This window comes from Anguilla rostrata, chromosome 6 (assembly GCF_018555375.3).
Source record: "Anguilla rostrata isolate EN2019 chromosome 6, ASM1855537v3, whole genome shotgun sequence".
Classification (NCBI taxonomy): domain Eukaryota; kingdom Metazoa; phylum Chordata; class Actinopteri; order Anguilliformes; family Anguillidae; genus Anguilla; species Anguilla rostrata.
In genome coordinates this window covers 39,291,493-39,315,409 of record NC_057938.1, presented here as the reverse complement: position 1 = coordinate 39,315,409, position 23,917 = coordinate 39,291,493, and the positions used below count along the sequence as shown (strand labels likewise).

At 42.0% G+C, this 23,917-nt stretch overlaps 1 protein-coding gene across 1 annotated transcript; it reads right to left on the bottom strand.

Annotated features, from left to right (window-relative positions):
• Positions 1-16,154: 16,154 nt before the first annotated feature.
• On the bottom strand, positions 16,155-23,297 carry myh6 (myosin, heavy chain 6, cardiac muscle, alpha). Its single transcript, XM_064339556.1, has one exon. It carries the CDS (start codon positions 23,241-23,243, stop codon positions 17,445-17,447), a length of 5,799 nt encoding a protein of 1,932 aa, XP_064195626.1. The 5' UTR covers positions 23,244-23,297; the 3' UTR covers positions 16,155-17,444.
• Between the last annotated feature and the right edge of the window lie 620 nt (positions 23,298-23,917).

Genomic DNA, 23,917 nt, shown 5'->3' with positions numbered 1-23,917 from the left:
GTGGAAATAGGAAAGGAGGCACTGGTGTGAGAGAGTTTAATTTATCATGCATCCTCTTTTGATATTTAATCAAGTTAAACCCTCTGACGTACATACATCCCTCTTTCATTGTTTCACAGATTTTCTCACCCTTGATCACCGAGGCAATGTAATTTGGCACTGGATTATTCTATACAGGGGAAAACCTTCACTTTCCAGGAAGAGTGCATTAGAGCCTTCGTTGATATTTTTTGAAAATCTGCCCCTGTAATCTTATCATAACAGTGAAATGCTCTTATATTCTCTCATACCCTTCTAATGAACAGTTACATAAAGGAGTCTGTGCTTATTGCATGGTACAAGTGTTTTGCAGGCAAAACTGACTGGACTCTTGCCACTCTGCGTTCCTCTTATTGAATGAACATTTCAAATGCAAAACAAGTCTATTTAGATTTCAAACAAAGATTTCTATTATGGTCCCATAAATAAACCAGTGTATTTCTCAGCAGCAGCTGTCCTAAGATGAAAAATGTCTGATATACACAGATTCATTTGTCTATTTTTAGTGTGTGTTAGAATGCCTTGCCTTATTTGGGAAGGTTTGATAATGCACAGGAGATGAGAGAGAGCTTCCTTTCGGGAACTTAATCTCAGAGCAAGGAACTTCAGGAAGAGTTTAAGAGAGCCGAGCGAACTTTCTGTACAGACCACATTTGTGCTGTTACAGATAATTGCTGTTGTTTTAGATTCTAAAGCAAGCTCTGTTCGGAAATGTCTATGCAAAGTTCAAAAGCTGCTGATGCAATTTAACTGTGAGAAAAACGGAAGTTGACCTTACGTGAACTATGACTTTGTGTACTTCAATTACTGGTTTAAGTCACAGGGTATGTTAAACCTGAGACCGCAGATGAGAAGCAGAACCTAAAAGTTTTCTTTCTGTATTTAGATGTGTTTCTTTTTTCTTTCTTCCTTTCTTTTGTACGAATAATATTTACTGTTTTAGTAACATAAAGCGGAAAAAGACACAAACTAGGGCATAGCATGAAACTGTCGCTGTTTTTTTTAATTACTAGAAAATCCTCATGTTTGAGTTTGTTGCTAAAGTGAGTGCTTTGTTTTATCAGATCCTCCATCAGAAAAATTGAATTGGTGTTAAATCCTTGTTTGCCTTTGGGCTTAATTGAATAGCCTTGGGTTGGGCTAGCACCCGGATGTCAGTAATCTATCACTTTTTCAAATTGCTGCAGCACAAAATGGTTTGCTGCAGATATTGCCGAATAGCTGTGCTTGGTCTCGCTAGTGCTAACAACCGAATATGACCGAGGGAGCTAAACCCAAGGGCAGAGATCATTTAACAGCACAGAGAAGGTTGCAAACAGGATCTACAGAATGCATTCAGCTTCTGTCTATTTAAAGCCTCCACATCCTCTGGTCTAATAAAGGACCAGTAAAAACCCATTGGGTGGGAAAGGGTGAATCATAGTCTAGCACCTGCTTTCAGAAAGCCTGCCTGCACTAGCCACCAAAAGAGAATATGACAGGGGTATTTAGGCAAGACAGGCCCGTGAGCAGCCATCAAGCCTGTGTGTTTGGGATCCCTGGAGCCCAATACCATACAGAAATGCAATGGTAGGAAGAGCCTCGCTTTTCCAGGGGTTTTGCGGATCATTTCTGAAGATTATTCTGAGAGTCTGACTCAATTGAAGTCCACCCCGCTTTCTCCCAACTGAAACATTACATGTCTTATTTACCATGTTCACTTACTCGCTGCAGACATTCACTCTGAAGCAGAACAAAATAAACAAGATGTGTGTAGCCTCTGAATTCCCAAACCCATCAGTAGGCTTTTAAAATTAGTGCTAGATAACTGTAAATTTTCTGTTAGCTGCAGCACCCCTTGCGATTTCAGCTTGTTGATGCTCATTCAGTGACCTGTTTGTCACTTAATTTTTCTCCCCTGCACATCCTGATAATCAACAGATTAACAACAGGAGGTCTATTCATTCATCCACTCACAGCTTAAATGGCTTACTAGAACCTGTAACAGGATTGAATTCATCACTTTTCTTCCAGCCTCGAAAAAACAGGCAAAGTGCTTACCTCATTTTCCCTTTCCCCTGTTAATTTGATGACTTCAAATTGTTTGTCCTCCTCACAGAGGCTAAAATCAGACCCACGCCGTTGGAGGTAGCTACTTTACTGTGCCCTCCACACTTACAACTGATCTACCGACAGGTCTGGTCCACCTCATTGCAGTTCAGAGTCCCAGGAAGAAACTGAGAAGGCTTAAACCAGACAGATCTCTTCAATCACTAGGCTGCCTACTCTGAGACGGTAGATGGTAGGTGCTAAGCATTCTGTGAGACTGAACCCATTTCAATTATAACTGTCAAACTGGGTTGCACTTCTCTCATAGGCAAAGATTTGCAAGTGTAGAACTACATTAGAGAGATATTTTTTCATAGATCCCATTGGAAGCCCCAAAACTCAAATCACTCAGATGCTCTTCATTCACAATCCTCTCCACCCTGGTATTAAATGTAATTGGTAGCACATGCTAATATGAGGCCAGGTTACCTTCTCCTTCCCTAGAATGGTTTTCCATGGCATTCAACAAATATATATTAAATAAACAGATTGTGCTTAAGTTTGAACTGAAAATGGCTGTCTTTTAAAATATTCTCTGGAAAGTTGAGGTTGCTATTCGCAATATGTTGTGAATAAGCAACTACTGGATAACAAGGTGCTCAGAGTATTAACACGATAAAAAGTCACTTATTTAATATACCACAGTGCTGCTGGCTGGGATTGTAGTGTAAGTATTATTTATTTTTTGTTTGAAACGAAGCCAATGTTTGCAGACAGGAGTGAGAACAGTTTTACTACTATTATTCTGTCTTTGTGGAAGTATGTAAATATGCCAAGTGTAGGTGTTTCGCACTGTGTTGGTGGCACAGAGGGAAAGCATCAGGTGTGTTGGCTCACTGTAAGTGCAATGCCATAAAGTGCATGAATAAAAACAACCTGCATACAGGAAAGTGCAATACAAAATTCCTGAATGCAGGATTTGTTTTTCTACTGTAAAAATGGACAAGGACTTCGCTTATCACATTGCTTCAGACCGAATGGGCAGAACAAGAGATGCAGCCAATTAAGCCCGTTGAAAAGTAATTACCACACATCTATCATAATTTCTTAGACAACATGCGATTGTACTTGAAAGAATTATTATAGTATTCGGTTGTCATATCTCATATCTTTAGCTTTGCAGTGAATAAACAAACAAGACATTTAAAATTGACATTGTAATATAATTTTCACATATTATTAATTAATATACCTGGTTGTTTACTAAAGCATTGCAAGTTTGCAGTCCTTTGCTTAAAGGCACAACAGTCAATCCACTGTGTAGCCTTCACATGCTAAAGGTAAGCAGGGCTGGATTCATATTAATTGCAACAATTACTTTACTCATGATGTCAATTTATTGTGGTGATGTGACTACTTTGTGCACCGACTGCGGACTTTGGCCGCCTTAGCAAACAGAGAATTGAATTGTACTTTATGTATGCACAGTCCTATGAGGTGACATCATAGGACCTTCTTCCTGTTGTTGGCTGTCCCGTCCTGGGCCTCAGTATTGTGATTGATTATACTGAAGGGGACACGCTGACCCCTCCGATTCAGCTTTCCCTCCCCCCGTCTCTCGTAAAATATGCAATGGTGTCAGTATGTGGTGCAAAACATTTGTAAATCTGGACACTGACTGTCTATGAAGCCTTGACAAAGATAATTCAGCTAAACTGCTCAGGTGAAAATCAAGATCTGCAAATGAATCAAGGAAGATCTGAATCTGTAAGCCATGTAATATAGCACATTTCTGCTCAGAAAATTAAGCGTGTAATTCACACATTTCATTCAAACAGTTTTTAACCAAATTCTTATTTCTCAGGTGTGTATCTCATAATAGGTTTCCACTGATCTGTGAGTTATGTCACCAACAACAGTACTGTAATAACCATGGTTAATATCTATATATAAATATGTATGGAAGTGCAGGCCATTTATTTTATTACACTTACCAGGGCATTTAGTACCCAAATATTTTTTGCTATTATGTAGAGTTTGAAGATGGAGCACATCAAATGAACTAGGTTTTTGCTTGCCCATCGATCATCCTCGATGTATGATGCAGAACAGGAAATGGAAGAAAGAGGCATGGCCCATATTAATTAAGCAGGGCTCCTCCTCTCAGGGGACCATCTTTACTAATGAAGGCACAGAATGGGGCCCCTGTGCTGGAGACACCAGTTCCCTCCAAGTGTCCCTTAGCAGCGGCATTAAACAGCCATTTAAATGGATATATATGCTGTGTCATCTTGCATTTACACATTCAGCAGACACAGGAACTTACACAAGCGCTTACTTGAATGCATCGTGAACGAAAGCTTAGACACAGAGCTCATTTGCAGCTCAGCTCAGTTTTTGAACAATGACGCACTGTTCAAAACATCCCCATAAATGAACAATGTTGCATTCAAGTGCTGTAATGGAGGGGGTTCGTTTTTAAAAATGCAATAGTAAAAGTTCTATATCAGCTGTTCTATATTGCACCAGTAATCAGAGATGCCTGAAGCTTGATGCATCAATTAATAAACCTCACCAGTGCTGGGAGGGAGGAGTCAGGAGTCTCCACAACTCCTGTGAGTATTCTGTCCCCCTTGCTGTTCTTATTAATGCGTTCCCAAGTGATGTGCTGCTCTCACAACATCTCTGCACATCTCTGCAATGTTGTGACATTGTGGCAGTGCCACAACAGTACTAAGGCAATCTTGCACGGTGCAGTTATTTGCGTGGTTGTGTATGGGAGGAGTCACACATCCCACCCTCCCGGGGTCCTCCAATCTCCAGTCTTCCATATTAAGAACAGTGTCATCGCATGGCAATTACTGGAGGCCAGTGTGTGCATGCTATTTTTTGTCCCATAGCATTTCAACAGCATTTCTTGTCATTTTCACAGTTTTTTGGTTCATTGCTGCAATTAGATAATTGTGCGAACACAGTGTTCATCTGTTTTTCTATTTGTGAATGAAAAGGAATTGCCAAATTGAGCACACTATTGGGGTAATTGGATCATCAAAGCAGCTTGTGGCCTAGGTCATATTTGACAACCATGTTCTAAGGCCAAATTTGCATCTCCCTTAACCTTCCAATTTACCCAGTCTTTTAAGAGTTAAAAAGCATGATCTTCCTCATCACATTCACTCCCCTCCTCTAAAGGAAATCCAATAATACAGGGTTCGGACACTGAGAAAATTAAAACCAGGGGTTTCATGATTTTTTCCACCCACACAGGAATGAATGTTAGAGGCCTGCGGGTGGGGGGCACATTCTAAGCATTTTGTCATAATCAATCTTCAGTGAATTTTAACAAGAATTATGATTCTCTCACCTGGAGCCCTTAGGAATGGAGCACAGTCTGACCATTTTTTTTTTTTGTGACAGATTTGACTTACCTTAAGGCTGTAATGTATTTCACAGACTGACTTGTAAAGACAACAATGGTAGATCTACTGAATCATACATTTAACTGCCAAGATCACATCTTTCCAGGCAGGATCACAGTTAAAGTGCCTGTGCCTGTGCTGCCGGTTAATGCAGGAACTCATTTGCGGTGATTGTCACATTTCTATTTCCTCCTGACTTCAAGCAGGGAGTTGTGCAGCACATCCCACCAGCTGGTTCAGCGAGTTGACAGCTCACAGTGGCTCTGTTCACACATATTCCTGCTGTTAGCCCGCTGATGCTACGCATAGTAGCGCAGGGTCTAAGCTATCACGGGATATAATGGTAATGTTACAGGGAGCGTGATGTCACAGGGAGAACACTGTCACAGTAAGAGTGATGCCAGACAGAATGTCATCGAACAGCACAGTCTCAGGCAGAGCACCATTAGGGGTGATTCATTGATCTGAGCTTTACTGCTGAGCCTCAGATCTCAGTACACTGGCAACACCATGTCTGTGACTGGCTTCCTGTTCAGAAGGCAAAGGGAGGTGTGTGCATCATCTGTCTATGTGTGTGCCTGCATGTATCTCTCTTTAGCTTTTTCCTGTGCTTGCATGGGTGCTTGCATTTACTGCCTGAAGTCTTATTGCTTGATCTGAGCTGGTCCTCAGAGGTTTCCCATCTGATAGGCAAACTTCACCAAATTGGAGGAAGTGAACAAAGAAGCTGAACAAACTGAACGTTTTAATACAATACATGTGACTAGCTGGTTAGCTTACACCTTGCCGAGAGTTCTTGATGTTTTTTTTTTTTTTTTGTGGGTGTGTGTGTTTCATTTTTGTAAGCTAGTAGAACGTTTATAACTTACATTGATGTTATCCAGTCATTGAAAGGCATAGCATGACGTTAATACATAATAACACCACTGGCTAACTAGTTTGCTGCAGCTGTTGAGGGTTGTGGCAGGCTTGGTTGGCCATTTCACTAAATTGATCATCACATCAGTGATGTCATATTATTTTTTTGGAACTGCAGCTTAACTCTACCCCCCACCCCCTCAAAAAAAAGCTACATCTAGGGTCTGCCAGCCCAAGTTTGGTGAATTTAGCCCATGAACCTTACCTGGACGCATTCAACCCTGCTGTGTTCAGAAAACAGCAACAGCAGCAGAACTCTCCTTTTGAGAAGGAATACTGCTCTGAGCAAGGGGATGGGGGGATGGGGGCTATGCTGTAGATGCTGAAGATGAACAGGCCAGGACAGCTCTCCGTTTATGCGCAGTGGGAACATTAACAATGTCTGACATTCCCAAGCAGCTTTTCCCCTTAAGTGGGGGGAGGGCTTTCGGCTGCTGAACAGCAGGGCCTGGATGTGTTCCCAGTGCCATCTTACATTTTTACAGCCCCTTATTAAATCAAATGGCCGACATCTACCAAGATCCCACAGTAGGCTTCACGGCTCATGCAGTTGCACAGTTTTGTAAACAGGAAATGCGCACGTGGATGTCGGGAGCCAAAACTATGTCATCTGCGACCGCGACACTAAATTCTTATCAAATCGTGTACACAAACCACTTTCCCTTATTAGGATCTGGCCTTGACCACAGTTCGGAGGCATGCGCATTACACTGCATAGGCTCTGTCCTGCACGGGCCCGTGAGTTTTTAAAATAATGCATTTGTCCATGACACTTCCCTGACCAAAAAAATTAACAACAGGAAGGGATATATCTGAGCTCGAAAGCCAGTTGTAAGCTTGTCTGTTTCACCTTCTTTTATTTATTTTTTCCACCACGCTTGATTCACTGCTTCAGTAATATCATATTCTAATAACCAGCACATGAAATCCACTGGGATTAGATTCTCTTTGTTTTTGGTGGTCTCCCCAGTAGCTATTTAGTTTTCTAAAGTGCTCCCTTTTATGTCATTCTCCTCCCCTCACAGAGAGGACATACAAAGCTTAATTCACCAGTGCTTTTCAAAGGTGTCCGGGGCCTTTGAACTGAATCAAGACATTCTGATTGGATGTTGATTTCACTTCCATCTGTGAGGTCGAGGTCACAGATGGTGGTTAAATCAGTTTTAGTTAAGGACGAATAAGAGGGTGTCCCTTAAAAAAAAAAACTAAAGCATCCATAAGGTGCACTCTGACAGCAAGGGTGTTTTTGGTATTCTTTGAGGAAAAACAATTTACACCACACACCACAACACCATTCAATTGTATTTATATAACTGTATGGACTAGAGGAAGCTTTTCAACTTCATTATGAAGCACCATCACTCCCACACAACGTGTCATTTTTAACACACCTGCATATCTAGTAAAGGACAACAAATTTTGCGTTAGTCTCAACACAGTCTTTGTAACACATAAAGTGCAACACAAAAGTAGTAACTTTGACACAAAACGTGTTGAAAGTAACACAGAAGCAGAAACTTAATGTCCAAAGTGTTGGACATTAACACATCCTGTTTGAGAGTGATGGAGTGATGTTCTGATGTTGGTCGATCATGATCCTTGACCTTTCAAAGAGTTTTTTAAAATAATGTTTCTTTTTTAATTTTCAGTGAGTGTTCTAGAATGTTCAATTAGCATTCTAATCACATATTTGTGGTCTTACACTTTAAAGAGTTAAGCGCACTGTATTCAGCAATAGAAAGTGCTAAGAGCCATTGAACAGACCATGCATTAAGTAAGGTTGCATGAAACCAAAAATTGGGAAGCCTTCTTGAAATTGGTTACAGAACCACTGGCTTGGCCTGGCAAGGCGTGAGGCATTTTTGAGTTACTGGCAATTGTTGGCAATCGAATCAAGTTGATTGGTGATTACAGTGTCAAGATTCGACAGGTCTTCTGTTCACAATGTGTGCATGGCAACTACCAATAGCACGTGTACAGCTTTCAAATTTGTGTCTGCTGGACGCTATTCTTGATAGAAGTAAACAAAAAAATAAGCACGCAAATGATGGATGTGTCTTTTGTAGGCCACATGCCTAAGTATATTCATTTGCAATGTATAATATGCAAATAAAGGTTATGGTATATATGTGCATGTATGATTAAAGTAGTATGGTTAGAAGAGTGTCTTACATAGGAGTCTTCACATTCTAAAGGTAGTCTACTGTGTAATTGATCAATTTTTCCAATAATAGGCTACTATTGTATACAAAAAAATTTAATTCTAGGTATGATTAATTAATTCTATGAATGTCGCCATTGTTTTGTTTATATAGGTTCCATAATTTGTTGTTTCCAGCTGTTATACCTGACCTCAAAATTGAAATTGAATAATCAACCAGTCATAATCTTTTTTGTATTACCTGCAAGCGTTTAATGCAAGTGACACTTGCCGTCCTTTTATCAAGCCGCAGGCAGACCACTCAGTCTCGAAATATTAAAATAAATTGCTTTGAGCAACGTCAGCGTACGATTTAAAGGGTCTCTTGTAGCTGAGTTAGCGAAAGATAGGGAAAGATAGACTTGGGAAACTTTCATAGCTAAGTGACCACGTCAAAACATCATAACATGAATTTTGCTTGCCTTTTCTTTTAAACCAAGACCGATCACTTATTTCAATTGGACATCCATCAGTTTTTATATTCATTGCTATAGCCTACTCTTTTCCTCTTACTGGAAACTGTATGTCGTTTATAAATTATTGCTAATTTTCAGTGTGCACATTAAAAAAAAAACGTTTAATTTTAAAACAGTCTAGATTCCATTCCAATGCCCATATCTTACAAATCCTAAACGACCACGTTTTTAAAGGTTTGTTTATTCCATGATATATCTATTGAACATCGTCTTTCATAAAAAGTATCTAATTTGGCTAACAGGAGCTTTCTTATATACAATACCAAATACAGTATATCCTACATTTACATGGTTATATGCACATACCTGAGCGTGACACAATACGGGTTCTGCTGCCAGTCGATTCCTGATTCTTACAACGAAGATAGCTATATTCAAGCGAATCACAAATTAAAATGCCTGTTCAATTTCACATGGCTCAGTTTCCGTCGACTGGCTATCCCTATTGGAATAACGTAATATTTACACTTGCTGCAATCCCAAGTCGTTTCTCTCTGTATATAGGCCTATATATGTGTGTGTGTGCGTGTGTAAAGGTTTCCAATAAGTTCTTTGTTGACCGAAACAGACAGACCGTGGTTTGGACTATTCAAAATAGAGACGAAAAAAGGTTTAAGGCATGTTGACACAATGTGTAATGGCGTATCAGTATAAAAGTTGTTTTTAAAGCAGCTATTATGTATTTAATATGTAAGTACAGTATCAGCAATACACCATTCATGTCATAGTTTATGCATTATCAAAAGACTGCGTGCCTTCCTAAAATGTTTGTGCCTCACTGTTTCCTCCGTATTCGTTGTAAGAAGTTCGGATCTTTAATAAAGAAGACCCTTTGGTTTTATCCAATTATCCGGTCATGATTCTGCCGGACTTTCTTCTGTCTCTGCCAGGTCGTCTGCGTTTGTTCAGTATTTGTGTCGCCGAGCGAACTCGTGAATGCGTCAGATGGGGCTTCCGATGAAAGCTCCTCGAGCCTCTGAGAGGCTTCAGTAGCCTGGGACTCCGTCAAGAAATGAGTTGCCGATCTTTCGTGGGTCTCCTGTGGCATTCCAATGGTCGTGACCAGTCCCGAGGCCTCTCCGTTTTGGTCATACTCTGAGGCTCCACGCGTCGAAGGTTTATTTACTGCAGCCTCTTCAGCGATAGTAATAGTCTTGGGTGCTTGCCTTCCGCCCGGGTTGGTGACCGAAACTCTTGTGGTCTTCACGGTTGTGTAGTGTCCTGTGGGTCGAACCTGCGCACTTTGGGTTAAAGTGTCACCTGAAAGAACGCCAGGGTTTTTTGGTATGTCTCCCCAATTAAATACTTGGGCCTTGGTTTCGGCTTGCGGGTCACTTATCAGCCCCGTTTTACTGGTTACATTGAGCAACAAAGGGCCTGTCTGAGTAGACTTTGTGTCTGTGGAATTGGCAAGAGTGCTGGGGGTTGTTTTGGTGGAGAGGTTAGATGCGACACTGACCCCCTCGGGTAGCCCTGGTCGTACAACAGAAGAGGATGCTGATGTTGGCTTCCAAATCAGACTGTAGTAAATCGCCAATATGATAGCAGCCAGTGACACAGATAATACATATGCGAACACAGTGGCCAGTCTCACCCACTTTTTGTTCGTCTTCGCGGCCATCTTAGCCTTTTTGTCCCCGGTATATGTGGCAGGCTTGCCTCTCTCCATGTTAGGCATGAAGTCCCGCTCCCTCATGTTCCCCCTGCGGTGTCCCCTGTGTTCCACTACCCCGTCCGTCTTGAATGGTTTTTGATTATCCAATATCCAAGAGAAGCCCGGATTTGTGTGAAACACACTTTTGAGCTACTGTCTATTTTGAAACCAAACGGCTTTTGTTTTCATTTATATAGCCTCCGAAATGAACCGCGGCTTGTTTTTGAAATACATTTCTGCGCTTTGTTCCCACATGACAATAGCAAGGCTCTTGCGATGTTTTCCAGTATCCATGCACTCTCCGTCCTCTGAGAACAATCAAAACAATAGGGGGATTCCGCAGTACAGGCTTTGGTATGATATATCCGTTATTATATGCGATCATGAGGTACATAAAACGCCTCTTTCTTATCCAACAAATGAAGTAGATGGTTCAGCATCAAATACTGTAAGGGAGGCGGGCAATGGTTCTTAAAGGGCAACACCCACTGAGAGATCTGCAATAATTAATCTGACAGTATAATCCACCGCAGTTTACGTGCTTAAAAAGCCTGAAACGTCATTAAATGTATGTGCGTCGTAGATAAAAACATTTCCTTCTAATTAATTTGTCCTTCTCATCGTGACGTGTGCATCCTCAACATATACTCTCGCACATTCGCTTGAAAGTAATTTTGGACTATAACTCATATCGGGTTGAATGCCTAGAGGCAACGCTCTTAGCGCTTTTATTGATTTAAAGTATATTTCGCACACTGCTATTGAATTATTCTCAACTACAGAATTGGTGTGCTACAAAATGCTGTGGATGACAGCTCGAATAAAAATAATTTTTTGATTTTTTTTCTCTTAATTGGCATATATTATACATATACATATTACATATTGTTAATTTACTGATACCATGCGCACATGATTCTGGCCTATGAAGGACTGTGTTTTAAACGTGGCGCTGAATGCGTACAGGTAGTACTAATGCACATCACACTACTGGTTCAAATGTAAAAATTCAGAACCTTGGACAGCGTTCACCCTATTCGTCGATAATGGATCAATGTAGGGGAAAGATTACCGAGTATGACTATCTTCTTAGATAGAAATTAACCGTGGTGATGATGAATTTTTGGATTACTGTTGCCTTTCGCATTATTCTACAATAACCACACATACGACCTACCACGTAAGAGCAGTTTTACGACCGATTATGTCGGGTTTATTGAAAATGAAAGTTTCATTTGTGTTGTGTTGTGGTTAGCATGTCATGTCAAAGCTAAAAGAAAAATGATTAGCCGTTATTTCACAGAGATACCAAAACTTAAGTCAGTTATTGCATTCTGCGACACAGGTGTAGCTACGCTCTTGTAATGGCATAAGATTGCTGATTAGGGTGCTAATTATATCTACGCAAACCAAAGTTTTAGACGGCGCAGAATGTATAACGCCTATTTCCACCAGTCTGTACAGAGAAGCAATATAAATTAGCTTAATTTATTTTATTAATTCATAATTTATTTATTTGCTTCTTTTTAAGCAAAAACAGGTTAAACATATCTCAAAACCTGACCATCTGCACCTATCCACCTTTAACAGTTGCTGATTTTTTTAATTTAGATATAGCAATAGTAGAGTAATGATATTGCTTTGCTGACAGTGCTAATTGCGGGTTTGATCCACTACGTTGTACAGCTGCTGGTCATGAATATCCTTACTGTGCTTCCTCTAGTACTGCATGTTTGTTTTCCAGATGGCAACACTGATGTTCACCACTTTTGTGAGTCCCTATAGATGAGCATTTGCAGGTACTAACGTGGAAGCCTCTATGCATTGTGTAGAAAGTAGCAGTTTCGAACACATTTGACCTTGCAAACATGCAGTGACGCATTAGCTGACGGCTGACACCGTTTGTCACAGAGGCTGCTTTTGGTGACACACGCAGGGTTTTTTGCGCAACGACATCTGTGAGGTGACATAGGATGACGGCGAGTAAGACTCGTCTCATTCGGGAGCCCGCCGCCACAGTGACGGCCGCTCGAGATGGGCTCAGGTGGACAATTCGTGGTTCATGCTTGGCTGGAGGAGGATTGTGAGGAGGAGCTCAATCATTTCCCTCACGAACGGTCTCCCAAATCACCCCCAGGCTGCATTTATTTCCTCCTCTGCTAATTAGCATGCTAGTGCTTGTTTGCCCTCTCACTGCATTCACTTGGGCATGTTGCCTTAAATAAGATAAACAGGACTGGGCTTATTACATAAGCAAGAATTTGGAAGCCTTCACACTTTTGTCTCTTTTTGTACACACACATAGCATTGTATGATTTATTTCAAGCAACTACTGCCTGGACTAGAGTTCTACTAATCCTATTAATGGCTTTTCAGTGAACATTAGTAAATGGAATATCTTACATCTTTTTGTGTGAGGCCATTTCAGATCAGTGTTATTCTGCTACTACAACTTAATGGCAACCTCGTCAAAAGCCTGTTTGAAGATTAGTGGTTTTCCAGTTCAGTTTAAATTGAGACTGAATACAAAAAAAAAATGTATGTGATTGAAGCAAGTATCTTAAAAAAGTAGAATCTCACACAGTTTAATTCAGAACGTCATACTTCTAAAGTTCAGCATATTGAGTTCAGTGAACAAGCCTTTCATCAAGCAGTTGACTGACACCTACATTAACAGCTGATTTCTATCCCCACATCTCAGTAATTTAATTATTTTAAGGGCTGTATAAATACCCTGTGAATCTGCAGAGGATGTACAAATTATTTTTTGATCCCGTTTGTGATTAGGATTTTTTAGAAGTAAATAGTGATTAAGAAAGAATCATTTTAAGGCGTAAGCCATACAATGTTCTGATTGAATAGCCTGTTTATATGAATACGTGTAAGGACATACAATTACCACGTCATGACTACAACTATTCGAGTAATACATTTATTGACATTATTTTTCACCAAATTTTAAGAGGGTATGTGCAGCAAAGTGTCTTCATCAGTATTGCACGAATTTGTCGTACATGGGCATAAGTTCATAAGCATGGACAACATTTGTGTCAGTTAAAATGGTATAACTCAGTTCTCTGGTAGTTTGTTCTTTTTACTGAGTGACAGTTAAAACAAGTGAATGTATTTGTCGCTTGCAAAACTGAATTTGCTCACCTCTAGATGAGGGGCATTATCAAGACAGACTGACAAAGGACATACCAGTATGCAACCTCCACATCTTTTTTTATGCCAGACTGTCATGGGTTTTTGAACCTGCTGTACTTCATTTCCCATTGGCCTTGTTGCCTTTTTGCCAATGTGTCCTGTTAGCTCATCATGACTTCCCTCCATTGGTTGCTGAAGTAGCAGCGTTGACATCACAGAGTACAGCAGGACTGTGTTAAATGAGTGACTGTGTGGGCCCTTTGGATGTGAGCCCGAACAAGCAGGAGGCATTCGCACGCTCAGTCACAGCCAAAGAATTAACACAAGTCCAGATATCTCACCAGACGCTCTTTGCATTTTTAATGATGTATTTTTATAGTCCTGCTACACAAGTGACTGAAATGAAGCTGGAATTGTATTTGTAGCGCGTTCCATAACCATGAGAGGAAAATGAACGTCAGCACGAATAGACGTGCTAATAATTGTCGTTTTACGTCATTGTAAAGAACACTGAATTCTGAAATACACAAGCACTCGATATGTATGTATCGCACTGTCACCATCTACAGAAGACCTAGGCTATTAAAATGTTTTGAAACCAGATGCAGTGGTCACGCTAGCCCATGGAATGAAACAATAAGTTTTCCCATAGAGAAAAAACCATATCTTCTCATAACCAAACAATTACACAACCACTTTCTCCAAACAATGTCTTTTGCATATCAGTTGATTGTAAAAATATATATATTTTAAAATGTTTATTCTCAGATTTATGATATTGTCAAAAAATTACACAACAGATGTTTACATCATCAAGCTCTCAGCAGCATTCTCCGTAGTCGGCTCGATGATTTGTGATTTGTGTTGTGTAGTTTTTTTAACACAATGGTTAAAGATTTATAGAGAGGCTCGTAATGCAGCTTCTCATAATGCACTTACTATTTTGGTTTTCCAATTCAGAGAACCGAGTTTCAATTGTAAAAGCATTCTGTGTCAGTAAAATTGTCTATAAACTGAAGAGATTGTAATCTAGTGCATGTGTTCTCTGAACACATAGCCAGGTGGTGTATGATAGTTTAGAGATGGCTCATTACAGTGCTTAAACTGAACGTTTAATTCCCATATTGTTAAATCTCGACCATTTTCAAAGAGTCTGAATATGTTCACCCTGTACTAAAGAATTAAATGGACATTATACCTAATTTAATATCCATGTATTTGTCCCTCTTGGAGAATAGAATTTTGTAATACTGTTATTCTAAATCCCCTTCTCTGTTTCCTTCCCTACTTAATATATTTGTGTGTATACTTGGCTGCTCTCAAGAGAGACTTGTACGAGGAGTGCTGTCCTAAATCACATTGGAATACAAAATTCTCAAACAAGGCTGGCTTACTTGGCCCATCAATAAGCGTATTTACAGTGTAGCTGTTTGATATTCCATGTGTGACGGGATCGTAAAGATCCACCTTTTCAGATTCTGGAAATTACATTGCAACCTTTTTCAGTACCCTTTTCCAAAAGTGTTGTATGATAGGCATTTCTCTCTGTGCATAATAATTACATCTTAACAAAAACAATTACTATTATGATATTAAAACTAAGCAACAACTCAAAGTAGCTGACAAATTAGATAAATGCAATACATGTGTAATAATATTTTTACTAAATAAAAAAGAAAAAAATGTCTATAATCCTTAACTTGACATTTCTCTCCTAATTTTGGAACACTGGATCATATGTTTTGGCTGATTCCATTGCTACAAAGTCCTCTGTCTGCTTATTTGCATGAGTGTCCAATAAATTGTCTGCTTCCAACCAGTGTTTCCATTCATTCTCAATCCACCAGTTTAGTGACATCTGATTTCCTCAGTAACCATCATGTGCAGCTGGCAGACTGAAGGGTCCCATTAACCAGGGGAGTCAATATTTTTATTAATGTTTTTTAAATTAAAAATATATTCCTATATATTTGTCAGCAGTTGACTTATATGCTGTCAGTTAATTTCAGTTTAATTTCACCTCTTGTACATTTTAAGGGGGAAACAAGAGATAACTTTAATACAGTATGTTATTTTAAAGAGTTTTGTTTAAAATACTGTTAAACAATTTCAATAAAATGACCATCTGACAAATATTCGTCTCCCAAAATGGGATACAGAAATAATCTTACCACATAGGGTTTTCTTTTTAGTTTATAATTAAAAGAAAATTAGTTTCTACCTTGCATAATAATTGGTCAGGCTAATAAGGAAATTAAAGAGATGAAGAATCATTTTAATGAAATACAATGTTTTTATTATCATATGTGTGATAAACAGAACAACTTGCATGCTTAAAAATACATACTTTTCAATCAGAAATCTTTCCACAACAAGGGCCAGTGAGGTAATGTACTATCAAAGCAATTATTAAAAGTACAGCTTAAGCATTAGGATTCTACTAATGCTTTACTGTTGATTATATTGGTGTTTTTTAATCATTACAGCAGTAGGAAATATTGGTAACACGTTCTATGAATCAAACACATATTCCTTATAGCTATATGCAGGGTGGCTTATGATGCACTTATAATGCACTATAAACACAGCTAAAAGCATTCATAACAACTCATAGTTAATCATAACGATAATTTTATGATGATATATAAATCATTGCTATGACAAACTTAAAGACCAAAGGGTATAACATAGGGGTTTAACACATTATGCCCTTTGGACCAATAGTTTGTCATAGCAATGCTTCACATTATAAAGGCTATTATAATTACCTATAAGTTGTTATGAGTGCTCATAGCAGTGACAGTAGTGTTTATAGTGCGTTATAAGTGCACCATAGGGCACTATAAATACATCTTTAAGGCATAATATATTTTGCATGGGGTTGTGCAGTGTCATATGACGAGATTGTGAATGTTACAGAAACAAATGTATACCATCTATTTCCAGTTTGCATAAAGGATGACATGAAACATTTCAGGTTCTGCATACCTTTAAAGCTCATTCAGAATTCACTGCATAAACCGCAACATTGAACATTATACATGCCAGCACTCCTTTACCCTTCACTAGAGGTCACAGTCATTTCTATTCAATCTTTCAGATGATCTGCCTTTTTCCATTTCCAAAGCAGCCGTCAGGAACACTCATAGTGATTAGAATTTAAGCAATTTGGTAGCTGAGTAAGATTGAGCCCTGAGGTGCATTAGTTAGTTACTCAGCTTAAAAATGGTCCTGAGCAGAGCACTATCTGATCATTGCTGCAACTGTTAAAAAAGAAACTGAAAACCAGGGTGCCAGGAAACTGGGTCAAGCATGTATAGTGTTGCACTGAGCATATCAAAGCAATGGCACTTTCCTTTTGACGGTAGCTGTAAAACTAAAAAACCTATTCTGAAAAAAAACCAAGTAATAAAAAATGTATGAGAGCAAAATTATTTTGTACTCATAGCCTTATATATCATTGTATATTTGAACAATATTCTGGAATATTTTCAGTGGTGCATGCATTCAGAAGGTGTAATGGAGGGGAACACACATGGAGGAGAGAAGATAAGGATATTTTATCACTCATCGTGTGATTTTTTGCAGGGGCCATCCCTGGTCTTCGCACGGAGCTTGTTCACTTGAGACTCTGCAATGTCGGCCCGCTCCTCTGCTTCCTCCAGCTCGTGCTGCAGTTTCCGGAACTTTGCCAGGTTGCTGTTAGCCTGTTCCTCAGCCTCCTCAGCTGCCCTTTTGTAGGACTTCACCTTAACCTGCAGCTTGTCCACCAAGTCCTGGAGACGGGCCATGTTCTTGCGGTCCTCCTCGGTCTGGAAGGTGAGCTCCTTTATGCGGCGCTCATACTTGCGCACCCCCTTGATGGACTCTATGCCACGCTTCTGTTCTGCTTCCAGCTCATTTTCCAGCTCACGGATCCGGTCCTCCAGCTTCTGCAGTTGTTTCTTACCGCCCTTCATGGCAATCTGCTCAGCCTCATCCAGGCGATGCTGCAGGTCCTTGATAGTCTGCTCCATGTTCTTCTTCATGCGCTCCAGGTGAGCGCTGGTGTCCTGCTCTTTCTTCAGCTCCTCTGCCATCATGGCAGCATCAGTGATGGCCTTCTTAGCCTTTTCCTCAGCATTGCGACTCTCCTGCACAGTCTCCTCTACCTCATTCTGCAGCTGCATGATGTCTGTCTCATGTTTCTTCTTCTGGTTGATCAGGCTGGTGTTCTGGGAGTGCAGAAGCTGCATCCTCTCTGTGGCATCCGTTAGCTCCTGCTCTGCAAGCTTCCGCCCCCGGTCTGTCTGCTCCAGCATGGCTCTCAGCTCTTCCAGTTCCGCTTGCAGCAGGTTGTTCCTGCGCTCCACAAGGGTGATGTTCTCTTTCAGATCGTCGCTTGCATGGGAAACATCATCCAGCTGCAACTGAGTGTCCTTCAGGTAGGACTGGACAGCCTTGAGCTGCTTCTGGGCATCGGCAGCCTGCCTGTTGGCTTGGCTCAGCTGGATTTCCATCTCATTAAGGTCACCCTCCATCTTCTTCTTCACTCTAAGGGCCTCATTGCGGCTTCTAGTCTCTGATTCGAGAGAAGTCTGCAAGGATTCAATCATACGCTGGTAGTTCCTTTTAGCTTGTTCCATCTCTTCATCCTTCTCAGAGAGCTTTCGTTCAATGTCTGCCTTCACCTGGTTAAATTCCAGTTGAGCACGAAGGATCTTGCTCTCCTCATGCTCCAGGGAACCCTCAGCCTCTTCCAGTGCAGACTGCAGTTCTGTCTTCTCCTGCTCCAGCTGCTTCCTAATTTTCTCGAGCTCATGGGCACTCTTCCCTCCCTCACCAAGCTGGTCGGTCAGGTCTGAGATCTCCTCCTGCAAGTTTTTGTTTTCTCTCTTTGTGGTTTCCAGGTGATCGATGGCTTCCTCATATGCATTCTTCAGTTTGAAGAGCTCGGTACTGAGGGATCGGGCTTCCTTTTGGGATGACTCCAGCTCACACTGTGATTCCTCATACTTCTGCTTCCACTCTGCAAGGACTTTGTCAAATGCCCTTTGTTTCTTGTCCAGAGCTGCAGAGGCTGCATTCGATCTCTCAAGATCCAGCATTAGGTCCTCAATCTCATTCTGCAGGCGATGTTTAGTCTTTTCAAGCGATGAACACTTGGCATTCACCGCTTCAACTGCCTCTTCAGATTCCTGCAGCCTCTGCACTAGTTTTTTCTTAGCTTCTTCCAGCTCCTCTGTCCTCTGGATACCATCAGTCTCATACTTGGCCCTCCATGTGGATACCTCAGCGTTAGCCTTAGACAATGCTCTCTGCAGCTCTGCTTTGGCCTCCTGCTCTTCCTCAAACTGCTCTCTCAGTAGGTCACAGTCATGGCGGGCAGACTGAACTGCATGGGCAAGAGCATTCTTTGCTTTCACCTCTTCCTCAAGCTGCCTGCGCAGGTCTTCTAGCTGCTGGGTATAAGAGCTCTTGCCTCGGGTGAGCTGAGAGATTAGGGACTCCTTTTCTTCAAGCTGGCGGCTGAGCTCTCCATTCTCAGTCAGAAGCTTGGCCCTAAGCATGGTGAAGTCATTGAGGGCCCGCTGAGTCTCCTCAGCCTTGGTCTTGTGCTCGTTCATCTGGTCCTCCAGAGTGCGGCTCAGCTTTTCCAGGTTGGCTTTAGCTTTGATAACGCTCTCCATGTTGGAGGCCATGTCATCTAGCTCCAGCTTCAACTCGCTCTTTTCCTTCTCCAGTTTCTGCTTGACACGTTGTAGATTGTCAATTTGTTCTCCCAGCTCCGCCACACTGTCTGCATGTTTCTTCCGCAGTGTAGCAGCAACAGTCTCGTGTTGTAGAGTGGACTCTTCCAAGTCCCTGCGCAGCTTCTGAAATTCTGCTTCTCTCTTTTTATTGAGCTCCACTTGGGAGGACGTTGCACCTCCAGCTTCTTCCAGCCGCTCACTGAGGTCCTCCAGCTCACGAGACAGATCTGACCGCTGCTTTTCCACTTTGGCACGGGCTGCCCGCTCAGCATCCAGTTCTTCCTCCAGCTCCTCAATACGAGCTTGGTTCTCCTTCAGTTTCTTCTGCAACTGAACACTGATCAGCTGTTCATCTTCCACCTTCCCACTAAGCTGACTGATTTCAAAGTCCTTCTTCTTCAGTTTTTCTTCAAGTTGCTGCTTATCATTCTCTAAATCCATCACATTCTCTTGGGTCAGTTTTACATCCCCCTCAAGCTTTCTCTTAGCACGTTCCAAGTCCATCCTGACTTTTTTCTCTTGTTCCAGGGAGCCTTCTAGGTCATCCACCTGTTGCTCAAGCTTAGCCTTAGCTTTAGCCAGTGTATTTGCCTTGTCTTCTTCAGTTTGAAGGTCATCAAGTGTCTGCTGATGAGCTTCCTGCAAAGCCTTCTTCTCCTTTGTCAACTTCATGATGTTTTCATCCTGCGAGGCCATTTCCTCAGTAAGGTTTTTGACTTTGTTCTCAATGGCATGCTTCTCTTTCTCAACCTTGGCTAATGTGAGCTCCAGGTCATCAATGTCCTTCTTTACCTCAGAGCACTCATCCTCAAGCTTGCGTTTCTTGGCAGTGAGGTCTGCATTCATCTCCTCCTCATCTTCGATTCGCTCCAATAATTCCTTGACCTTTGCCTCCATCTGGATCTTGCTCTTGATCAGCTGTTCACAGCGTTCCTCTGCATCAGTCAGTGTATCCTGTTCGGACTGCAGCTGGAGGTGAAGGTCATTTTTCTCTTGGAGAAGGGACACCATCTTCTCCTCCAGCTCTTTCCGTCTGCCCTCTGATTTTTCCAGAGCCTCCTTCAGTTGGTTGAACTCATCCTTCATGTTTGCCATTTCTTTCTCTGCCTCTGCACTCTTTAGCAGGGGTTTGATCTTGAAGTACATTTTCATCCAGGGCCAGTTCTTCACACTCAGGAATGATCGAAGGTTCCACTGGATAACCATTAATGCATCCCTGCGCTCCACAAGCTTCTGGAACTCTGCTCTCATAAGTAGTGCACGGCCATTAGCCTGGATTCTTGTAATGATGCGTGCAAGCTGGTCATCCCTCATCTCCTCCAGTGTGCCCAGCAGGCCAGCTTTAAAGAAGACTTTAGTATGTCCAAAGCGGTATTGTGTGTGATCAATGTCCAGAGATCCCAGCAGTTTTTCTGCGCTTTTCTTGCTGTCAATGAACTGACCTTCTGGAATAGCAGATGGATTCAGGATTCTGTACCTCTGCTTGAAATCACCATAGAGGACTCTGTTTGGAAAGCCCTTTCTACAGATCCTTATGCCTTCCAGCACACCATTGCAGCGAAGCTGGTGCATCACAAGGCAGTTGTCCATGACTCCTGGTGTCTTGCTTTCATTGGGGATCAAACAGCGCACAAAGTGGGGGTGAGTGGTCTTCAAGTTATTCATGAGCTTGTTGAGGTTTTCCCTGTGTAGGGCAGAAACAGTTTGGAAAGAAGACCCTTTCTTTTTGGCTCCTTTACCAGATTTGTCACCCCCATCAGTCCCAGCATAATTGGAGAACAGGGTACTAAGCAGCTTGAGGGAGGATTTCTGATAAAGCCCCACCACAGTTTCATTGAGTGGGTCTTTGTTCTTCACCAGCCAGCCTGCGATGTTGTAGTCAACAGTGCCTGCATAATGCATAAGGGCAAAGTGTGCCTCTGGCTTACCCTTCACTACACGTGGTTTCTGGAACATACTTGACTTACCTAAGTGGTTGTCATACAGCTTAGCCTTAAAGGTCTGGTCACTAGCCTTTGGAAACATGCACTCTTCCTCCAGAATGGACATGATTCCGAGGGGCTTTTCGATTAGATCGATACAAGCCTGTAAGTCCATGCCAAAGTCAATGAACTCCCAGTCAATTCCTTCCTTTTTGTACTCCTCTTGTTCCAGCACAAACATGTGATGGTTGAAAAACTGTTGCAGTTTCTCATTTGTGAAGTTAATGCACAACTGTTCAAACGTGTTGTAGTCAAAGATCTCAAAGCCTGCAATGTCCAGCACCCCTATGAAATGCTGACGCTGCTGCTTGGTTTCAAGGGACTGGTTGATCCTCACAACCATCCAGTTGAACATTTTCTCGTACACTGACTTAGCCAGTGCACCAATGGAATAGTAGACTTGATCCACATTTTGACCTTTGGTGACATACTCATTTCCGACTTTAACCCGTGGATGGCAGAGTCCCTTGAGAAGGTCAGCAGAGTTCAGCCCCATCAGGTAGGCTGACTTGTCAGCAGACTCAGTGCCATCAGGCTCGCCCTGCTCCTCACGCTGCTTCTGCTTGAATTTCATGTTTCCGTAATGCATGATGGCACCCGTCAGCTTATAGACGCCCATCTTCTCCTCGGGCGTGAAGCCCAGCACATCAAAGGCACTGTCTGTGGCGATCAGTTCCTCTGAGTCATCGATGGATGCGACCGTCACCTCTCCTTGGGAGACATAAGCATAATCGTACGGGTTGTTGGTGATTAACATCATGTCCAGCAATTCTGGCTTTTTGTTGGATGTGATCTGGTAGAAAATGTGATAGTTCCTCTCAGATTTGAGCTGAAAGGTGACACGGGATTTCTCGAGTAGGTAGGTTTCTATGTCAGCGGAGGACAGCTTGCCACTTACTCCGAAATGAATGCGAATGAATTTCCCAAAACGTGAGGAGTTGTCATTTCTCACAGTCTTGGCATTGCCAAAAGCCTCCAGGGCTGGGTTTGCCTGGATAATTTGATCCTCCAGTGTTCCCTTGCTGGTATCCCTCTTTCCTCCTCCTGCAGCAGCAATGCTGGCAAAATACTGAATGACTCTCTTGGTGTTCACAGTCTTCCCCGCCCCGGATTCTCCGGTGATGAGGACGGACTGGTTCTCTCGGTCAGTTAACATATACTGATAGGCATTATCAGAAATGGAGAAGATGTGAGGTGGAGCCTCAGACCTCTTCTTTCCCCTGTAAGCTGCCACCACCTCTGCATCATAGACCGGTAACCACTTGTAGGGATTCACCGTCACGCAAAACAGGCCAGAGTAGGTGTAAATCATCCAGGCTGCATAACGCTCTTTGAGGTTAAACAGCACAGCAGGCTCATGGAGGAAAGTGAACATGGCCATGTCTTCAATTTTGTCAAATTTAGGTGGGTTCTGGGGGTGCACATCTGTCTCCTTGACGGTTACCGTTCTCCCATCCTCCGTGTTCACAGTCACCTTGCCCCCATCTTTGCTGGTGATCTGGCCCTTGACGTATTCCACTTTATCGTCGACTACAAAGCACTCTGTCTTTATGTCAAAGGGCCTTGTCTGGGCCTCCAGGCGCTCCTTGTCAGACTTCCTCAGGAACGCAGCTGCTTTTCCAAACTCGGCCATGGCAGCATCACCCATCTTCAAAGTGTGAGGAAAGCTTTCAAATGGAGAGAGCAGAGGACTTTTCTGAATGCAGAGGTTTGCTGTAAGAACTCCAGACATCATGCAATGCTTATATAGGGAGGGCAACTGCCAAATATGGTGGTAGCTGGTGGCACAGGAGGAAAAGTAAACTATTTTGGTCCTACATCAAGGAAAAGGGGTCAGCACAGGGACCTTTACTTGCTAATATCCAGTTTAGGAAAACATGCACCTCGCCTTATCTCCTCAGACCCATCCAGCCTCCTCACCCCCACTCCCACCACCTTCACCCACTAGACATTCCACACACCTCTGCAAAAGGAAATCACTGACCTATCCTTGAGTTTTATTTTGAATAGAATTATTGGGCACAGGCAAAATTCTGTATATTTACATTTGGAACCACTCCTCATATTACAAATCTGATTCCAACTTATGTCTAGATGACAGCTAGATAGGAGAATGGTGCGCAGGGCACAGGCTGTTACACATTGTTTGGCTGGATACACCATGAGTGAGACAGAGGGTGTCTGGCTCATCCCTCCTCCAAATGGCACTGACACCTGCCTATCAGACCTGTCACAGTGCTGGAGCTCACCCATGCTCAGCTCTGATCTTTAAATATCTCCACACACTAAGCAGCTCTTGCAACTGGTTTTACTGTAACTGAG